Raw genomic sequence first — 21,064 nt, forward strand, 5'->3', positions numbered from 1 at the left:
ATCATTCACTAATTTTTTTAAAAATTGGTAATTATTTAAAAATTTTTAATTAAATTTTCCCCTTAAATCATCATATTCTTTTTTCATGTCCTGCTTTAAAAAAATTATGATTTCTATTTCTTCTGTTATCTCTTTCACCATTTTAAGCATATTTTAAAACAGTCTATTTCAGATGCCTTTACTTCCTCCAGGCTGGCATGGGTGTTGCCTCTAGCTATTTTATTTAAGGACTCCTGCTATTGTTAAGATTGTTTGCTTGTGCAGTTTGCAATTTATGATTTTTAAGTTCTCTTCAGTAAAGAGTTCCTTTGTTGGAATACTGTGTACCTTAGGATATGATATTATATACTCATGTTTGTTCAATTTGTTTCACACTTGTTTTTTTTTTTTTTTTTCTTCCTAGACTTGAGGATTTTACTGTCATCCTTGGAGATTCAGACATGACTGAGCGATTGAACTGAACTTGGAGATTAGTATTGTGAAGTCATTTGTTTTAATTTTTAAAAGGGAATATTGTTTTCCTATTTAGATCCTCAAGCAAAATCAAATATCCTTGTTATTTTTCCTGTGTTTTTATCCCTCTCCTCTAAAACAAGGAGAAGCCATCACTCGGGGTTTCCCTGATGGCTCAGCTGGTAAAGAATCCACCTGCAATGAGGGAGACTTGAGTTTGATCCCTGGGTTGGGAAGATCCCCTGGAGAAGGGAAAGGCTACCACTACAGTATTCTGGCCTGGAGAATTCCATGGACTGTATAGTCTATTGGGTCGCAAAGAGTCAGACACAATGAGCTACTTTCACTTTTCTACCACTCAGGAGTCATTCTTCCATTCTCCTAGCTTTTTATAGGGATCTCAGGTCCTTCATCTAAGCTCACATATATCCAAGGTCATGTTTTTATCCCCAGTAGACATTCAATCCATTGCATCTAAGAATGAGGTTTCATTTGGGTGTAATAACCGGTTCAACATCTACTGAGTCACTTTACAAAGCTTTTTTTTTTAAACAAAGCTTTTATTTTACATTTCTTTGTTGCTGGCTCTCAGGGATTTCTCTTTCTTTTCTTTAAACTCAGGAATGACAGTGTTAGTTGCTCATTCGTTTCTAACTCTTCCCCACCCTGGACTGTAGGGCACCTGGCTCCTCTGTCCATGGAATTCTCCAGGCAAGAATATTGGAGTGGGTAGCCCTTCCCCTCTCCAGGGGAACTTCCCGACCCAAGGATTGAACCTGGGTTTCTTGCATTGCAGGCAGATTCTTTACCATCTGAGTCACCAGGGAACTCATATGTATATTTTAATTATTATTTTGATTATATGTTACATACTGTTTTTCCACTTTTATTACCCAGAGGACTGAAAAAAATAGTATAATATATTGTTCAACTGGGCTTCCCTTGTGGCTCAGCTGGTACAGAATCCGCCTGCAATGTGAGAGACCTGGGTTCAATCCCTGGGTTGGGACGATCCCCTGGAGAAGGGAAAGGGCACTCACTCCAGTGTTCTGGCCTGGAGAATTCCATGGACTCTGTAGTCCATGGGGTCGCAAAGAGTCGGACACCACTGAGTGACTTTCACTTTCATCACTTTCATACTGTTCAACCAGTTCTTTTCTTACTTTAGTTGTTCAGTCTGTCTACTCTTCCATTCTTTATTTTCCTTCTTTTGTCCCCATGCTTAGAAAAACATCATAATTTCAGATCCTGCCCTACATGAAATCTATGTCTCCATGTAGCCCTTCATTTCTTCTCACCCATTAATTTTTCCCTATATGCACCTAGGAACCCACTGTATCATTTCTTTTACCCTATAATTTAAAACTGTATACATAAAACACTTATGGGTGAGAAGACATAAATCCTTCTAGCTGAAAGAAATGCAATTAGTGATTTGGGGAATTTGGGTGTGTCATTTCAAAATCCTGTCCCGGAGAGTAACGGTGTGGTTTGGTACAAAGAGAAATAAAAGAAATATTCACAACAAAAGTCTCTTTGTGTTTTTCATTATTGGGTCATTACTTGCCATTTTTTACAAAATAAACAGGAAGAATTGTTTCCAGGTTTAAAGTTCAAGAATTTGGGGACAAACTTGCAAAATGGATACTGAAATGCCTAAAAAATAAAGGACCAAAAGAATAAAAATCTAAAGATAGATATTTTCATGCTAACAGAGAGTATTACTATTTCTAAAAGCTGAAAGTATGTCTACATATTTTGACTGAAAAGAACTAGCAGTGAACTCCTGCAACTCTACAATTTATATAACCAAAAGGTGGCAGTGTTCCATTTGGTTTCCTCCTGAGCCTCATTTTTCTAGAGGTATAATTTTTAGATATATTCTGTCTCTAATTTACTTTTAAAACTAACATTAAGCAATATTACTATTATCACATGTGATAGAAGATAATTATGATTGAGAAGAAAAAAAAATTTTTGACAACTTGAGTTTTAAAGGATTTATCGTATAGAATACTTTAATCTGGACAGCCAAAATAAAAAAGATAGACATTTTAAAGATCAACCTATTGGTTAGTCATATCTCAGATATTTCATTTGTTTTTTGCTTATCTCTTTGGTCTACTCTCTCTTACATGTTGATTGATTGATTTTATAACACTGTGGAAGACTGATTCATTTCCAGGTCTCACAAATTAATGAGGGAAACGGTTTGGCTTTTGTGTTTACAGAAGACAATATGTTTTCATCCCCATGATTAAAAAATTTCTTCAAGAAGCAAATAATAAATATTTATGGCCATTGACAAATAGGTTGAAAGTATATGCAAATATATTCTTAAGCTATTAATATTACAATGAAAGCAACTACAATAAGCAATTCAAAAAGCTTTCAACCCCAAATCCTAAATCTGCTCCAAAATCTTAAATGAAAGCTTACATGAGGCAAAAATTCTTTTATGAGTGTATCCTGGCAAGAAGTGACCTAACAGTCAATTATTATAAACAAAGTCCAGCTTTCTTAATTAAAATACAAAATATTGGCTGTCGTTCTTAGCCTGAAATAAGTTCTGTCTTAAGGAGACTGCAATTATGGTGGCGCCTTCTATTGCCACTGGTGGTCAGAGCCTGTCAGTATTTGTATAAAACCCTCTTTTTTAGAACTTTGCAACAGTGCTGCGGATTGTTACTTCCTTAGCTAAAGTTTGGCATCAAAATTCTAAAACAGAAGTTTAGGAATTTTGTTTTGAGTTTGGTCTGAACACCAGAAAACTTTCATTTTTATTCTCATAAATGTGGGGGGAAAAATAAACTCTTCTATTTATTATGGTTACATTTTTGGACTTGGAGATTTTATCTCTGTTCACCTACTATATATAAAAAATTATAATTGGTTATATTTGGCAAATAATACTGAATATAAATTAATGAAACATTCATAGTACTTTTCACTTTAAAATGACTTTTAAAGACAGCATTCAGGTAGTTAAATAACAGCTATTTTTAGTTGGTAAACCAAATTAGTTTTTATACCTGATTTTATCAAGATGAGTAAACATTTCTTTTCCAGTTATCTGTGTTGTGGCAAAGTCCTTTTAAATGACTTGACTTATTCCTTTGAAGCTCATTTACCATCTAACCTAAGAAAAAATTTGTAGGACAGAACAGGTTTGACTAATTTTTATTCCATTTTCTTCTGAGTCCTTATTCAGTTGAAAGAATGCAAGTGATAGTAAAATTGACCCCGGTTTGTCAGTGAGAAGAGGACTGAAAGTCATGAGCTGATTTTTTTCATGTTGTTTTTATATTACAATTGTTTTTTTTTTTTTTTTCCCCACAGAGTGTTTTCTAGGTATTTATACAATTTAAAAAAGTAAAACTGTCTTTCCAACACAAGAGCACTACTGTTAAAAGCATGTGTTTCTAGATTCTTTTGTTATAGCTCATTTGTCGCCCTTGACTAGTGATGGTACAGGTCACACTGGCTCAAGAAAACGTCCTTTAGGAGATAAGCGTTGGACCTTTTGTGTATTCCACTGCGGGATAAACTTTGTTGTGATGCTTTGTCAATGTGAAACACTTGTGGACCAGTCACAACATGGCCTATCCTTGGATTGCAGCTACATGGGTCAGGTAATTAGATGTGTAAATACTTACTGATTGAACAGTCACTGTTGTTTGCCTATAGATATATGCTTAGTAAACATTTTTGAAACAGATGCATGAACATTCATTCTATTGGGTATTTATGTGCCAAATGCTGTGTACAAGCTTGGAGGAGGTCGTATGGGATGGGGGTCTCACGAGACATGAGAAGAAAGTCCTGTCCTCCAGGAACTGGTCACTAAGCAGTGAAATCTAATGGTAATTGGCACTTATCATTTATTATGTGCTAGGCCCTATGCCAAGTCTTTTTATACTTATATACTCATTTAATCCTTATAAAATCCTGTGTGGGAGGAAATTTGATGAACCCCATTTTACAGATCTGGATACTGAGACAAAGTCTGGTTACACAGCTAGGAAGTAGTGGAGCTGGGAATCAAATTCAGTTTGGTTTCTGAGGCTGGGCTCTTAATCACTGTTTTATCTTGCCTTTCCAATGATAACAAGACACAGATTAATTCGTTCCCAAAATGTGCTGTTTGCAGACCAGTCCTAGGATGTGTTTTGCAAAATAGTAATCAGCTCCTTAGAAAAATGGTAACATTTGCTTGGAAAATACTATAACTCCTCTTCATCACCAGCACTATTAAAATACCTTCACTTATTGTATTGTTAAATGCTTTGGGTCATCTCTCTGTAAAGGTGTGAGAATTGTCAGTTCATTCTCAATGACAGAATTCTGAGTAGTAAATGTAGTGTCTTTTTTTTTTTTAAGGTGAAATAACTGAGGAACTTCCCTGGTGATCCAGTGATTAAGACTGAGCTTCTAGGTCACAGGCTCCATCCCTGGTTGAGGAACTAAGGTCCACATGCCAAGTGGCACAGCCAAAAAATTTTTTTTAAGTTAAAAAAAAAAAAAAAGATGAAGTAACTGAAGCAGGGATGTTAACTGAGCTTTCTTACCTGGAACAAAGTGGGCGTCACAGAGACCTCTGCTTGAATTAATTCTCCTGATTCAAAGCGCGGTGGTCTGGGGGAGTGTACCTCGAACCTCTCCCCAGTCTTCCATCCACAGCCCTCTGTCCAAGTCCTCGGTTATGTGTTGCTAATCAGAGTCAAAGCTGAGCATGCTAACTCTTCCCATCTTTTCACTCACCAATTCCATTAACACAAGCAGAAAACCTCAAGGTAGATGTGCATTTTACATTTTCTTTCTTGCGCAGTGAAGGAGCAGTTAGCCAATCAAAGCTCTTTTTTTTTTTTTTTTTTGCCACTGCCCTGGGATACTAAACAACCAGAGTGGCGAATGATCAAAGGAAGAGGGAAAAGAGGATATCACCAAGGAGAGGGAGACTTCACGCACTTTGAGATGTTAGGAGATTGTGGATATAGGCAACCGTAAAATTCCTGGCTTTGCCTATCTTTGTCTGTTTGTGGACATCACAATCTTTGTTGAGGGAATGATCTTTCTATAATAATTCTTAAGTGTTTTTCTCCCCACCCAGTGATTCAGTAGGAATACAAACATTGTCTCCATTTATCAGTGTACATCAACCAGTGGAAAAGCTTACAGATGGAATTCTTTTGGGCTATGTGGCCATGATGAGTTATGAAATACGTCAACCTTTATGAACCGTTTATTCATGTAGTCTCTTCTTTTAATGGACTCAGTCTTACCCATGGTAAGATTTTTTTTTTTTTCCCCCATTTCAACAGAGGAAGAAATTTAGATTTCAAAAAGTGACTCCTTCCTGTTTATTCTCTAATTGGATGATTCCAATATGACCTTCCCAAGATCATTCAGACAGTTAAAGTGGCAAAACCAAGATCTAAATCTAGGTTCCTGGCTGACATTCTCTAAGCATGAATTAAGTGACAAAATACAGTGGATCCCTAGGAAAACATTCAAGCATCCATTCAAGATGACATTTGGAAACTTGCCAAGAAAATAGCATACAGATTACGGGCAGTGTGTTTTAAGCTCATGCCCCGCAGTTATTGATTTTAAACTTATAAGTGGTTCCAAATAATTCACTACTTTGTTTTGGTAGAGGGATTATGCCAACAAATTTCCATACAATCAAACATCCATTAACATCTATAGATTTGGGAGAGAAAAGCTCAGGGTGACTGAACTACTCCAGACTTCCAAGGAAATAACTTTTGCAACCTAGAAAACACTTGAAAAGCTTAAGGAGGCCTGAATGCTGCATTTAAGCAACTCTGTTTAAGGAAGGGATCTTATCAGATTGATCTCTTCCTAGTGAGTCTTTCACTGATTCAGGAAACATGTTTGAAAATTTATGTAAATAAGCTTTATATCTACATATAAGGGATTCTTGGATTATGTTAGAAATTATATATGCTCTGGCTTAACTTTATTTCCTTAAAATAATTGGAACATATAATTGATAAGCATTATATCTAGATAATTTTATAGAAAAGTATTAAAAGACATTTTAAAAGATAATATTAAATTATATTGCGTGTATAATCAAAGCCTCCTATTAAAAAACATGTATCTCATGTCGGAATATATATAGACATTGAGACTAAGAAATTAGTCCATTATGTGAGGTATGGACTGGCAGTGAAGTATAATTTCTGTAGCTATTTAGATTATTTTCTTGTATTTTCACTGTAATACTGAATACACATTCAAAATCATAATTATTATTGTTGTTTTTAACATATTAGCCAGAAATAACAGAAATTTGTGAATGTAAAGTATTTGTATCTGCATCTGAAAACACTGATGTGATGTTGGATTGACAGGCTAGAAAATTTGCTTCTTGTTCTCCTAAAGCAGCCTAAAAGTAAAGTGAGTTTGTCTGATGGGAAGAATATTATTATACCACTATTTGATGTTATCACTGTCTTGCTAATGAACATGCAGTGATGGAAAATGCAACTCTTCTAGAGGGAAGAAAGAAGTGGAGATTAGGAAGGGGGGAGCAGGATTACCCTGCAGGAAGAGAGAGGTGGTGAAAGGTGAGAGATAAAGGAAGCAGTCACACACTTGAAAGAGAGTTCTAGATAAGGAAACTAGGCAGGATAAGGTTTTTAAAAATGGAGACACTGAGATAAAGAATTTATTGTAAAATGGAAGAACAAAAGATATCAAGAGAATGCAAGGGTGACAAAGAAAAAAATTAATAGCTTTTAAATATAGAAAGTATCTGGGAAAGAAGAAGGCAGAAGCCCCAGGGCCAGAGGGAGCTTCAGAAATGCCTGTCCTGCTGGAGGAGCGCGAGGGCCTTCACATGCAGGCGCAGAAGGCGCACAGCTCTCCAACAACACGGCATGTTCAGAACTGAACCTACTGGGGATAGGCGTGAGGGGCATCCGCTATGGGATTTAAGATGACTTTTTTTTTTTTCAGTTGAATTTTAAAGAGTTACATAATGAAGCAGGCCTTGCGATTCACCTTGCATTATAATACAAGAAGGAACTGGAAATGCGAGCAAAGAGGAAGGTGTGATAAACAGACACCATTTTGAAGGATATATTCTTTCTGTCTGTGTGTCTAAGAAATTGCATTTTAAGCTCAGCATTCAAGTATAAATATTTAAGGAAATCATTCTAGAAACAACTAACCTCCAAATTTGGAAAGATTGGAGACTGTGTGTTCAATTCATTGCTATAGCGGATGCTGAATAAATTGTATTTAGTATATAAACAAGTGCAAACGTTTTTCTGGACGCAAGCATTGTGTATTTCCGTAAACAATTTATTGCTTACCTGGGAATCTTAGCAGCAATCAAGGAAAAATCATAAGCCTTGTTCTAATTTGGACACTCTTATGATGCTGAAACATCCTCATGTGTGTAATGGGTTGGAAGTTGCCAAGACTATTTGTTAGGGGTGCTTAAGTTTGGCTACTTATTCATCAGTATTAAAAAAAAATACTAGTGCCTCCTTAAGAGATATGATTTAGTTGGTCTTCTGGCCTAGTCATACTAATGACTAGTGACCCAGTCATTAGTATTTTTTTTTTTCTTTTTTAAATTGAGGCATAATTGACATACATTATATTAGCTTCAGATATACAACATGATTCAACATTTGTGTATATTGCAAAATGATCATTAAAGTCTAGTCTACTCCCTTAACAACATCGATAGTATTTGTCAAAAGTTGTCTCTGCTCCCCATTTCTGATTATGTAACCTGGTTTGAGAACCTTTGTGTTACAGGGTTAGTGTTATACACTTACAACTTGAATATTAATCATTTTTTCCATTCTCCTCATTATTAGTTATATTTCCTCGTCATATGGTGTCTTAGGGAAGAGTTTGTATCCTCCCATGATGCACAATAGGAATGGGTCTTGGGTGACGTACAAACAGGCTTTTTGTTGTTGTTGCTTTTGGACAGTTTTTGTGATATAATTGGGGCTAATTTGTGAGGCTCTAAATTTATCCTGCAACTTTACCCTAAAGCTACTGATGAGGATGCTATGAAATAGTGTCTATGTCCTTAAAAAAGACAATATGGAAAAGCAGGACTGTTTAGTCTTCCCAGCTGGTGCTAGTGGTTAAGAACCTGCCTGCCGATGCAGAAGATGTACAAAATAGGGGTTCGATCCCTGAGTCAGGAAATCCCCCGGGGAAAGCACGGCAGCCCACTCCAGTGTTCATGCCTAGAGGATCCCATGGCCAGAGGAGCCTGGCAGGCTACAGTCCATAGGGTCACCCTATGGAAGTGACGTAGCACACACACAGGGCCATTTCATTAAAGCACTACTGATAATGTAAGTATGGTATCAAGGCACATTTGCATTAGGTAAAGTAATTTAAACATTTCCTTTTAATTGTCTCATTTTGAATGTATCGATGGGAAGAATATTTATGGGTTATATCTTCCACTGAGGACTGAAGCACCATTTGTGGGAATTATAGGGATACGTTGACAGTCATGCCTTTCATTCATCCGTGAGACTCCTGCAAATTTTGAATTGGTTAGTATGTTGGTGAGATACTTCTAGAGTCTTCCACCTGCTAAAGTGTGAAGGATGGAAAACATGGGTTGAACGACTTTGACTTTTGGACACCCCAACCTGCTTTATGAAATGCCTCTTCCACCCTCCAGGTGGGTTCAGACTTCACTCCCTCCCAGGGTGTGTCTCAACTCTCTATGCCCACTTGAGTCTTGGCAGGTTGTGGTGTTACCTGCTAATGTCTGTTAAACAAAAAGCGGTTCCTTTCAGGGCTTCTTGTAATATGTGTCATAAAACAGCATCCAAACTCAAAACAAATAAGCCATTACAAGCCAAAGGCAAGAGGTATTCATGGACAGGAACAGAAGTTGCTCTTTTGGGTGAAAGGCCACTTTAATTCAATGGGCACTCACCTCATCAGAGCTCCCTGTGATGATAGACCAAGATATTTTGCAAGTGCTAACACAATTCATTGTTGTTTAGTCGCTAAGTCACATCTGACTCTTTTGCGATCCCATGGACTGTAGCCCGCCAGGTTCCTCTGTCCATGGGATTCTCCAGGCAAGAATACTGGAGTGGGTTGCCATGCCCTTCTCCAGGCAATCTTCCTGACCCAGGGAATAAACTTGTGTCTGCTATATTGGCAGGCAGATTCTTTACCATTGAGACACCAGGGAAGCCCTAATGTGACTCATTATATGATGCTTTTTGATGTTTGCACTCTGATTCTTTGCTGTGGGATGAGGCCTGTCATAGGCTAGTTTCCTTGCAAAAGGAGCCTTTGGTACTGTAGGTGAGTCTTCCTATTGAGAGACAGAGGAATTTGTCGATGAGTATGTCTATGCTGCAGCAGCAGCAGCATGTCTATGAATCCTTACCATTTATAATGCTTCCAGACAATACTGCCCTTTAAAAAAATCCCTGAAGTATTGCTCATCTTTGTTAAAAACTCAATTGTTCAACAAATATTAATTGAGCTGCTAATATGTACTGTTTAACAGTGATGAACAAAAATTCAGCACCTGCTTTTATGGTGCTTGTATTCTAGCTAAACTCTCAAGCAAAAAGTGAAATTATCTTTTGAGTAACAATAACATTTAAATAATAATTTTATGCCCTTAAATCAACTGAATCTATAAAATATGATTGTAAGCTTTTTGAGGACAAGTATATTGTTTGATTTGTTTTTACTGTATATGCAAAACAGATAATGCATAATAGTCATATATAGGCATTCAATAAATGCTTGCTGGATTAATAAATTATACCAAATGTTTAGTTGTTGTGAATGAGTTTTTAAAATTATGAAACGTGCTCTATAAATGAAATTATTCTTTCATGGTTAACTAAATAACAGCTTAATGCCCAACCTACCTATTTAAATAATCTGTCAATTTGGATGACAGATAAATCCTCTGCCTTAGTAATTTGACTAATTTTAATGTCATTACAATAATCAGTGTCTTGGGGTCAGTTAATTGGAGTCTGTTTGTCAGATGAATCCTTAGATCAGTATTTCATTAACAGTGTTTCCTTTCTAATGATTAAATGTTGGTTCATTCTTCCTTAAGTTACTTCCAGACTACCTACTCTCATGAAATAAAATAAAACAATCTTAGGGACATGGACTAATACCAAAGGGTATTGATGTATCTTTTGTTTGCTTAAAAATATTCAATAATATCACCATTCATTAAAAATAATACCAACTTAAAGTTTCAAATGTTTTGGGTCACTATCTTTTATTATTCACATCCAATATTTCTTTAACAACTATTAACCGGGCGGAAGGTGAAGGCTATATCCACAATTACCATCACTTTTGGGTTATCGCAGGCATGTCCAAGTCAGATGGAATGAAACAGAAAGACCTTTCCATAACCACACAGATTTATAGATACTGCAACCTTCTTTTGAAAGGCTGGGGAAAATGGATCTGTCTACTGAATGTTGTCAGTTTGCATATCCGTGGACTAAATGTGTCCAGTTTTTGTGAGGGGTAGAGAAAAATGAACAGGAGGAAAGAGTGCGGAAGGACTTCTTCCATGTATTCAATCATCTTTGTTTCCAACCAGAAGGACGCTTATATTAGCACATACCCCAGGCAAAGACTATGCTGTGAGAGGTGGGTTTTTATGAAGGCCCCTCTTGGAATGTGCTTATCTTTAGGAACAATTCTTGTGATGCCGTGGCTGTTTCTCCTGTCCCAACTTCTTCCATACTGAATATATTTCTTCGGTCTGTTCAATGACTTATGCAACTTTTACATATATGCTCTGAAATTTGGAACATTTATACGTTGCCATTGCAAAATGCTTAATCTTCTAAATTGCCCTCACGTACATACACACCCACCCGGAAATCCCAATGATGTGGCATGACACCTTTACTTTTAAGTCGAAACAAATTTAGCTTTTCGCTTGGTGGTTAGCATTTCCCCTCTCTTTCTGGCAGTTTTTTTTTTTTTCTTCTTTATTTTCTTTCCCTCTTTACACATGTTGATCCTTTTGAAAATGAATGTTTGCCAAATCTAGTCTGAGTTGGAAGGGAGGTGGGGAAGAGTGGATATGAAAAGTTCTGACTAAGAACGCTAGCAACTGATTTCTAGTCTAGAGGTGGGCTCTGTGCCTGGTGAAGCAATTAAACTACAATTACACTGATTGATATTATAAATCAGACTTTGGGAAAATGAGTTTGGGGACTGGTGACACCTAGACTCATTTTTATTTTTCACTTGCATCTTAGGGAGAAAAAAATCAGCATTTGTGGAAGATAAGAGTTGTTTCTTCCTCTAGGGTAGCCAGTTTTCACTTGTAACTCTAAGCTGTGCTTTAGAGACAGGAAGCAAATTCATAACCTTGACCATCTCTTAAGAGAAAAACTGCAGTATCTTTTATCTGGGGGCATATTAAAGAAATGCAGAGGAGAAGGTTTTTATCTCCAAGTAATTGATTTGAATCCTCACCATTGGCCAAAAATTTCTTAGTTTGTTTTGGATGTGAAATCCACAGTTTCAAGTTTAGTGGTTTCAGTCACTTCTTACTGAAATGATATTCTTTAATTCACTTTCAAGCGGCAGTACTGCTATTCATGGGATAGCTATGTTATAGAAGTGTATCATGTATGTCACTATTTGGGTCTGCTCCTGTGGCATGCTCCTTGGTTGTTAATAAAGTATTTTCAGTAGGGCAAATATTCAACAGCATCATCAAGTTTGAATGCAGTAAGTTTGTATTAGGAAAATGATGCAGACAATCAGATTCCACAAGTCCTTTTGGTATCTTGCCTTCACCAATAAATTGTAGATTTATGAGAAATATGACTTTGCTTTAAAGTTGATTTAAACCCTCAGAGGAAATATTTAAAAAGGAATTAAATAGGAAACCAGGCACCTCTAGGTAAAGGAAAAACATTAAAATTTCATAATAGTTTGAGAATTTGTTTGATAAATCTACACTGGTATCAGAATATTCTCCCAGACAATGTGAGCCCTAAGGTTAAGGGAGAGCTTCTTAGGAAAATTATAGCTGCGCAGAAACATTGTAGACTTCCAAATTTTAAAGGCATTAAACATTGAGGATAAACACGCACTTTGCTCATTTCCCCAGATGAAGTGTGGCGTGTTAGAAAGGTGTGCACTTTCCCCATTGTACCCATCAAATTTTGAAAATGCAAATCTGCAAGTAGTCAGAAAGACTATCTGACTTCTGTTTATTTGCATGGGTTAAGGCAAATCAAAATACTGAGTACAACATATGGGAAATATCTAATTTGTAAATCTGCTTATATTTCAACTGAAATGACTTGAAGGTTAAGAATCATGACACCATATCTTAGGCTATTTGTATTTCAAATGCGCTGCATTAACTCGAGAAGTATGAATATCCTTTGCTGCTTAAAATCTTGATATTCAAAGATCACTAAAGCCAGGCTCTCTCATCACCATTATTAAATTATTATAACTATGGCTTTGGGAACTAGAATATATTTACTGATGATGAATTCTCTACTGTATTTTATTCTGAAAAGATCAGGCTGTCATTAACAAACAACAAATTAACCTTCATTTATGAAACTTCCTTTTCTTTTGTAAGAAGTAAACTTAAACAACTTGTAAAAACTAGAAACAATCTCAAATACAGAATAGAGACATCTCATGTTAATTCAGCCACAACCTGAGACTTAATATAGAAATGTACTAAATGTGTACTACTAGAAAAAAAGATCTGAAAGGGTCCTCTATAAAACTGGTGACCAAATTTTCAGTCTGCTACTTGAAAACTGGCTTTCCCCCACTAGAACTTACATGCCCCATGCACCCCTGTGCTGTGTGAGATGCGTGTCTATGAAATTGTGAAAATGGAGGCTTTTCTGGTAGCAAAGGGGTTAAGTTCTTTTTGCTTTACCAGTTTCAAATTACAATGAGAAGCCTCTTCTTTCCCAGCAGGGTTGTGCTTACATTACTCTTTAGATCTCCCTTGAAGAGGGCTGGTATATTTGTGTCTGCTGGAGGTGGAATTAACACTAAGAAGGAGAAAGAGAGTGAAGGGACTTACAGGAAGGTTTGCAAGTAAATTCAGGAAAACACATTGACTTGAATAGTACAACCTTGAGTCTTGTTTTACACTAAGACGACACAAAAGATGTTAAAGTTATCACCAAGCTGCCGGACAAATATATATTCCAACACCAAGGTGCAGATCAGCATAGATCTGTGACTCAGAAATCAGGATTTATCTTGGAAAGAGCTCAAGGGTTGAGAAGAACTCAAGAGCAAGTGAAGATCACTGTGGGAACTACAGTTTATTAGAAGATCAACTTTCGTTCATTCCAATACCAAAGGCCTGATTATCATATATTGATATAGGAATGCATAGGTCATCTGATCAAATAATATTAGCCGCCTTCTGCTCCATCCATGCAGCAAAAGCTCTTAACAACTGTGGATAATTGGAAATTCGAGTTTCAGCTTTCTTAGAAATAACTACTCTTGACATATTTCAAAATACTGAAAATAGAGCAGGAAAATCAGTGAGGATGTGTGTTCAGAAATGTCACTCTCACTTCAGAAATGAAGAATAGGTAAACTTGTTTTTCAGCTACTGGGAAAATATACCTCCTAAGAACTTAGAATTTTTTTTTTTTCTTTCTGGTAAGAGGACAAGAAGGACTAAAAATATCAACTTTTGCTTTTGGACAAAAATGCATCTGACTGTATTTTTACTTAGGGGTGTTGTGGGTTTCCTCTGGAGCTGCTGGGTTCTAGTGGGTTCTGCGAAAGGAAGTTTGGGAGACAATCATGTTCACTCCAGTTTTATTTATAGAAGACTACGGAACCACGAAAGACGGGAAATACAGAGGGAAATTCTCTCTATCTTGGGTTTGCCTCACAGACCCAGACCATTTTCACCTGGAAAACAAGCTTCCTCTGCACCTCTTTTTATGCTGGACCTGTACAACGCCATGGCCAGTGAGGAGAACCCCGAGGAGTTGGAGTACTCCGTGAGGGCGCCCCTGGCAGCAGACTCCCGGGGAGCCAGGAAGGGCTCCCCAGCCTCTCCCAATGGGTACCCTCGCCGCATCCAGCTGTCTCGAGCGTCTCCCCTGACCACCCAGAGTCCTCCGCTAGCCAGCCTACATGATGCCAACTTTCTGAATGATGCTGACATGGTCATGAGCTTTGTCAATTTAGGTATGTTGTTCATTTATTTGTTAATCTATGTTATTGCAAAGTGGACGTTTTCCTAATGGCTAAGTAGCTGCTTGGTAGGTGGTCATGTTTATGTAAAGTCATTTTCTATAACTCTCCTCTCCAGCTTCTGTTTCCTTTTTTTCATTGATGTAATATAAGATTTTGCCTTAGGCAACAGAGTCATATGTACATATATATATTATTTTAATATAAATAGTTAAAATTAAACATGTGGTTTGGGTAGATTTGGGTCTTCTCACATCTTGTTAAAATTTCAATTTTGTTTAAATGTATGAATAAACAGGCAATAGTCTAAAGAATTTATGAGGACAGCTAATCTATGGGTCAAATAATAATAATAATGCAGGTATTTACAGATGAAAAGGTAAAAGTGACATTCTGAAACTTTTTTTTTGGTTAATAATTTAAAAAGCATATAAATGTAACTTAAATGCCACTTAAGAACTCTAATTTCAGGGCAGAAACTACTGCGAAAATATTGATGTGAAACTAATTAAGATCAAATAATATTGTAAAAAATTACTATCAGAGACTGTCAGGGACAGATTCTGAAATTCTGTGAAAAATATTTTGGAAAAGAATTTTCAATCTAACATTTTTTTACTAGAATGATTAAAATACATCATACTTACTTGATTTTTTTCAGAGGCAAGAGAAATGTAAAACATGCTATGATAGTCTTTACCTATATAAAACTTTCCTTTTCATTTAAGATAAAAATATTTCAATCAGAAATTATTTAATTAACAACATTCTTAGCGAGTAATTTTTAAAATTATATTCTATTGAGTGCTGATACTGACAATACCAAAAAATTGATCTTGACAATATCAAATGATAAATTAATGCCTTGTTTTCATCTTGCAATATTATTAAAGAGTCTTCACTTTAAAATGATTTTACAAGGGCTGTGATTTTCCTTAAATTTTTTGGTAGCCACTGAAGGTAAAAGTTTGCTATCTTTAGACACTAAAAAAAGAAACTAAATAGAATCAACAAGTGTAATCAATTCTTAATGTTAGAGTTTTTAAAACTTTGTTTTAAAGTGCAATCTGCTTGGAGTTAAAATTGACATGTTCTATTAGACACTTAATTAAAAACTTCCTCATTTATCAAAAAAATATTCTTTGAAAAGTCAGATAGCAACAAATCTTAATGACACATGAAGCTTTTATAGTATGTGTTGCTTAATATGCCCTGTTCATTTGCTCTGAGCAATCCTAGTAGGAAGGATAAGGTGCCTGATAAATCATATGTTTCGCGTTATAAGAGACAAAGCTCTCATTATAAGCTGTAGTAAGTCATTGGTGGTTGCCTTAATCAAGTGTCCTGGGGGCCTTTTCTTCTCTATGTAATTAACAGGTTCCATTTGGAACTTTTAAGCCATCAAAATATGTCTTAATTCTAAATTAGTTTGATTGCTTTTTCCTTGTAGGAGTGACATGCAAATATGACTCATGGTATATTTGACTTTGTAGCAATTTCTCAAGATTATTCAATAACTTAACTTTCTTTTTAATATTTTTATAAAGTCCAATCTGGCATGATTTAAATATTCATAAATCACTGAAAAAGCAGTGATTGTTTTATTGATTTATAAAACAATAGCTAAGTCTTGAATCTGTCCTAGTAATATATTATATTACAACTGAATACTTTGATCATTCACAGGAGAAGTGTATTTGTTTTTTCAGAAAGGAATGAAATACTATTTTTGAACCCTTGCTCCATTGCTTTTTATAAATTTACATAGAATAAGAAAGCCAACAATAACAATAAACAGTTTTATTCAGGGACTTCTAGGACCATTTTTATCATTAAAGCATATTTACATTTTTAGATCAATAAAGTTTTCATTACTTGGATTATAATTACAGAGCAGTAAATTAATTATACTATGAAATAAAAGTATTAATTTTACACTGAAGAAACAATACTGGGTATGAGCTTCAGAAAATGTTTATTTATTTATTTATTCATATCATGCTTAACTTGCTGATAGTGATTTCTCTTCAATAATAGACTGTGTTGCTTTTTCTTTAAAAAATCCAAACTAAATGTCTCACATGAAATTATTGACTAATTAATTGTGATACTAAGTGAGTTTTTCCTAGGAGTCTCTGAGGAAAATTAAACCACAATTTTATTTTATTCTCTTTAGACCATGCCTTCTAATACAGCCAAAGCTTGCAGTCAATCACTACTTAGTAAAAAGCTTTGACTCTTGTATTTCTTCCGTAATAAAATAGGTCAAAGCATACTTATAAAAGGTAAAATTGTAATATCAGTATTAACTGTGCTAAGAATTTCAGTGTTTCTTACGGTAACATTAATTAACAAAGACTCAAGAGGATTTTATGTTTTTAGTGTCTTTAAAGATATGTACAGAGTGGAGACTGAGGGCAAATGATCAAATTAGCAAGAGGCAAGGGATTTGTATTGAGGAAGCCACCTGATATTTAAATATGTGAAAAGAATCTGTTGACATTTCCCATTATAAGTTGAATTATATAAAAAGGATCTAGTAGCATCCTTGTTATTCATGCCTGCCTGGGTCATTTTCAAGTTACATAACGGATTTTCTACAATTATCTTGTCATTCAGAAACACGGTTTTTTTTCCAACATAAGTTTTACTCCCCAAGAACAACTAAATTTAATTCAAACTGTGATTAATTTTATGTTCATAAGCAGAAAACAGATTGGAATTTACTAGAAGAAAAAATAAAATATGAATAAATTGCCTCAAAGCCAATGTAAAAACTAAATATGAAATTAAACACATTATTCTATTTTGACCTTTAAATTATTTTTTGTGATTTGTTCACTTTGAAGAAACAAATATTAATTATTAATTGTGTGAAAAGAAACTTTCTGCCTAAATTTATTCATTATTCTTAGGCCAACTTTTGTCAGTCTCCTAGTCAACAGCTTTTACAGATTGATTTCTCTCTTTTGTCCTTAAAATTATTTAATATCAGTGGAATTTTGCTTATTCAATTCCACATTATTTTGTCAGTAACAAAAACATCATTCTGGTAATTTTTTTTTAACTATCGCTTTTTCAAAAATGTTAAGGATTAGTTTATATATCAAATATCTTTGCAAATGAAAGGAATAATTAGGTAGCTTGTTTGCAATCTTTAAGTATATCTCTGTTTACATAAAGATAAACAAATAGTATATTTCTAAGACTTTTTAGTTAGAAACTAACTTTACTTGATTACTTGGTTACTGTATAATTAAAATGATGTAACATTTGTAGCTATTTCAGAGGAAAGTACAGAAAACAGCAAACACAGGAAATTCACTTTTATATTACTCTTTGTCTACATGTAGTTCCCTGATAAAGAACTTTAGGTTTATTAATGGGCTTTGACCAGTTGGCTTGGAGTCAGATTCTTAGGTACAATTCAAGAATGTAATCTCATTCTCATGCATAAAAGTATGAAAATGTGGTGCTTACTTTTTTTTTTTTGTATTTTATAACAACATGTTTAGCATGTTAAGGTATGAAATAGAAAAACAGTTTCACAATTTTAAATGAAAGCCTTCTCCCTTACTCTCCCCAATCGTTAAACTCTCCCCAATCATTAAACTCTCCTGGTACTGGAAGAAAAAAAAATGTGCTTATACTCTCAGTTGACAGATTTGAAAGACATCATTGATATTTATTGTTGGTTTTGGCTGACTCAAGTGCCCAGTGGAGAGGAATTTATACACAGATCTACCTAAAGAAGCCTATCTATGTAGTCCCTCCAACAGGGTTATTAACACTTGTGTAACATAAACACACCTATAAACACACGCAAGATTTTTTTTTTTTTTTTGAGGAAGGGGGGATGGGAGGAAAAAATATCTAAAACCATTATAGTACATATGCATGGATTATGCCTGGAATAACAAACGTTAATATTGGGTGAAATAGTCATTCCCACCCCCCCCCCCCCCCCCACTTTTCACTTTTGAAAAGAAGTTGCTGAGGGTGGAGGCCTTTATCTTTCTTCTCTGTGAACTCTTGGCATTCTTGACCAAGCCCTGGGAGGGGTGGCGGGGAGAACCTTGTTCTTCTCTAATGCTATGTCCTTGCTGACGGACGGCATGGCTGCAGAGATAATTATAACCATAGTTTAATTAGAAGTGTTTTGCAGGTTTGAATGGTCACTCACAAATTGCTAGTTTTAGAAGTTTGATCAGGAGTCACGGCTGGAGAGAAGGTATTGACAGATGACACGCTCTGGAAGGGCTTGGGGCGGCTCACCTGCCACCTCCAGCTCCTTCCCTTGCATCCTTCCATTTCTGCCTTCCATTTCTCCCTCTCTTCTTTGCCTGCCCCCGGCCCCAGCCCCCGTCTTAAGGCCTTTCCCCTGGAGTTCTAGGGCCTCTCCAGCTCCAGGCTTTCCCGGCATCCCTATCCTCACTGCCCCACCTCTCCTGGGGGCTGCCTTTGGTCCTTGTTTCTTCATGGCTGTAGGCTTAGATGAGCTGAAAATCAATTTGTCACAGCCCCATAATTGAGGTACAGTCTCCTGTTTTCTCTCTCCTTGAGAAGGAAAAGGATACGAAGGGCCCATGCAGCCTCCACGCATGAGGAGCAAAGCTCCCCAGGGTGTCGGAACCTCTCCAACAGGCTGTTGAGTCCACTTTAATTGCTTCTCTACCATCCCCAGTCTTCCCTGCCTGCTCGCCCTGAAGATCTCCTGGACTAAACGGAATTGTTTGTGCCTCTCCTAATTTATAAGACTATTAAAATTTAAAAGGGGGAAACTCAAGGACAAGTGTTACAAAAGGGAAAAACAGCATCACTGAACAAAAATCACGCTCATCAAAAATGCAACTCGTTTTTGAGTTAGAAAACCCTTCGACTGATAGAATTTTTATGGAATACTCATCGCATGCCTGTGAAGAGTGATGGTTTCCTTTTTTTAGTTGAGGAGAGATGTTGAGAAAATATAAAGAGATCAAAAGTAAACTGGTGGAGGCAGGGAACAGGGAGGATGAGACGGAGACAGAAAAAGTATTTTTCTAAAGCCCTGGAAAGGAGGAAAATGGATGGAATGAGTGTGAGGGGCCGCCTCTGGGCGTCGCAGGTGGAGGCGGTGGGGAAACCCTCCGTCCGCCTCCTCCGGAGATGGCAGCTCATGCTGCATCCCCAACCGCATCAGCTCCGGGGGAAGCCCTTTCATCCTTGCAGACTGAAATACCGAAGCGGGGCGGAGGGAGGGGGCATCAGTGTGTGTGTAGAAGGAGCACGCAGACGGGCCACTCACATTTGCAGTCATAAATAATGTAGTAACTCAGCTTGAAAAAACCACAGGTTCAAGGAAGAGGCTTCCCTGACGCAGAGAGGGGCTGAGATCAGAGGAGCCACTGAAAGGGTGAAGGAAACAATGCGTCCCTTGTTCTAGGGAATATTTATGAGTGCTTCTTTGCACCTTCAGTTCGTATTTTATTGGCCGGGCTGTGGGGTTTCCCCATTTGCTCATCCCTTAAAATAATACCCTTGGCTAAGATAGCCTTTAAAACACACCAGTTAAACCCTGACAACTGGCTCATTTATTTGGGGAGAGGGAAAGGGAGCTGCTGAGATGTCCGTGTCTGATGGGGATGTTTAAGATCCAGTCGTGGGTCTTAAAGTTATGACTCAGATAAAAATCGTAGTGGGAGTATTCACCTGCCATTTTCAGAGATGTTTACAAGGATCCATGGAACCAAATAGCAACCCAGGTTTGTGAGAGTCTTGTTTTAATGGCTGTGATAAAATTGATAATATAATAAGGTATTATAGAAACAAAATCTGTTGAAAATTACAATGTTCAAAATGAAAAAAAAAAAAATCATTGGTAAGTTAGTAAAAAGTCTGCTTAGTGGTTTGAGGAGAAAAGGAAATAACAAACCTTCATAACCAAAGAGAGCACATATACTATACTTGGAAGGCAGTGAACTACCCACATATTGTAGAAAACGTAGAAACCCAGATCTTGTATAATGTTGAATTGTTTGGTTGGTATAGAAATTAAACCAAGGTTTAATTATTTTATAATTTCTAAGATGATGAAGGTCCTTGGCTTCACAATGATGTGTCCTTTCACTCTATTTTCCCCAAACAAGGCAGTCTTGGGAATTGCATTACAAAAAGAATGCTGTATTTTAGAAATAAATCCATCTCTTATTATTATCTCTTGCATATTGTGTTTATTTAACTTCTTTCTGGAAGTAAAGAACAACTTTTATTGTGCTTGTGGTTTAATAGCTTTCTTGAAGTTGTTTGCAATAAAGAAAATAGTTTAAAGAGGTCAGATGCAAATCTCATTTAGATTTTATGCAGACCTAGGAGACATGTCAACATTAAAAGA

The 21,064-nt window shown here is 36.3% G+C and overlaps 1 protein-coding gene across 1 annotated transcript in view; it reads left to right on the forward strand.

The window, feature by feature from the left end:
* The first annotated feature begins 13,477 nt into the window (after positions 1–13,477).
* BMP5 (bone morphogenetic protein 5) overlaps positions 13,478–21,064 on the forward strand; it is a 142,390-nt gene continuing 134,803 nt past the window's right edge. The window contains exon 1 of the mRNA XM_061146358.1: positions 13,478–14,688. Within this exon, the coding sequence (XP_061002341.1) occupies positions 14,199–14,688 (490 nt within the window). The 5' untranslated portion in view covers positions 13,478–14,198. The remainder of the gene's footprint in view (positions 14,689–21,064) is intronic.

Source organism: Dama dama, chromosome 7, assembly GCF_033118175.1.
Source record: "Dama dama isolate Ldn47 chromosome 7, ASM3311817v1, whole genome shotgun sequence".
NCBI classification, from domain to species: domain Eukaryota; kingdom Metazoa; phylum Chordata; class Mammalia; order Artiodactyla; family Cervidae; genus Dama; species Dama dama.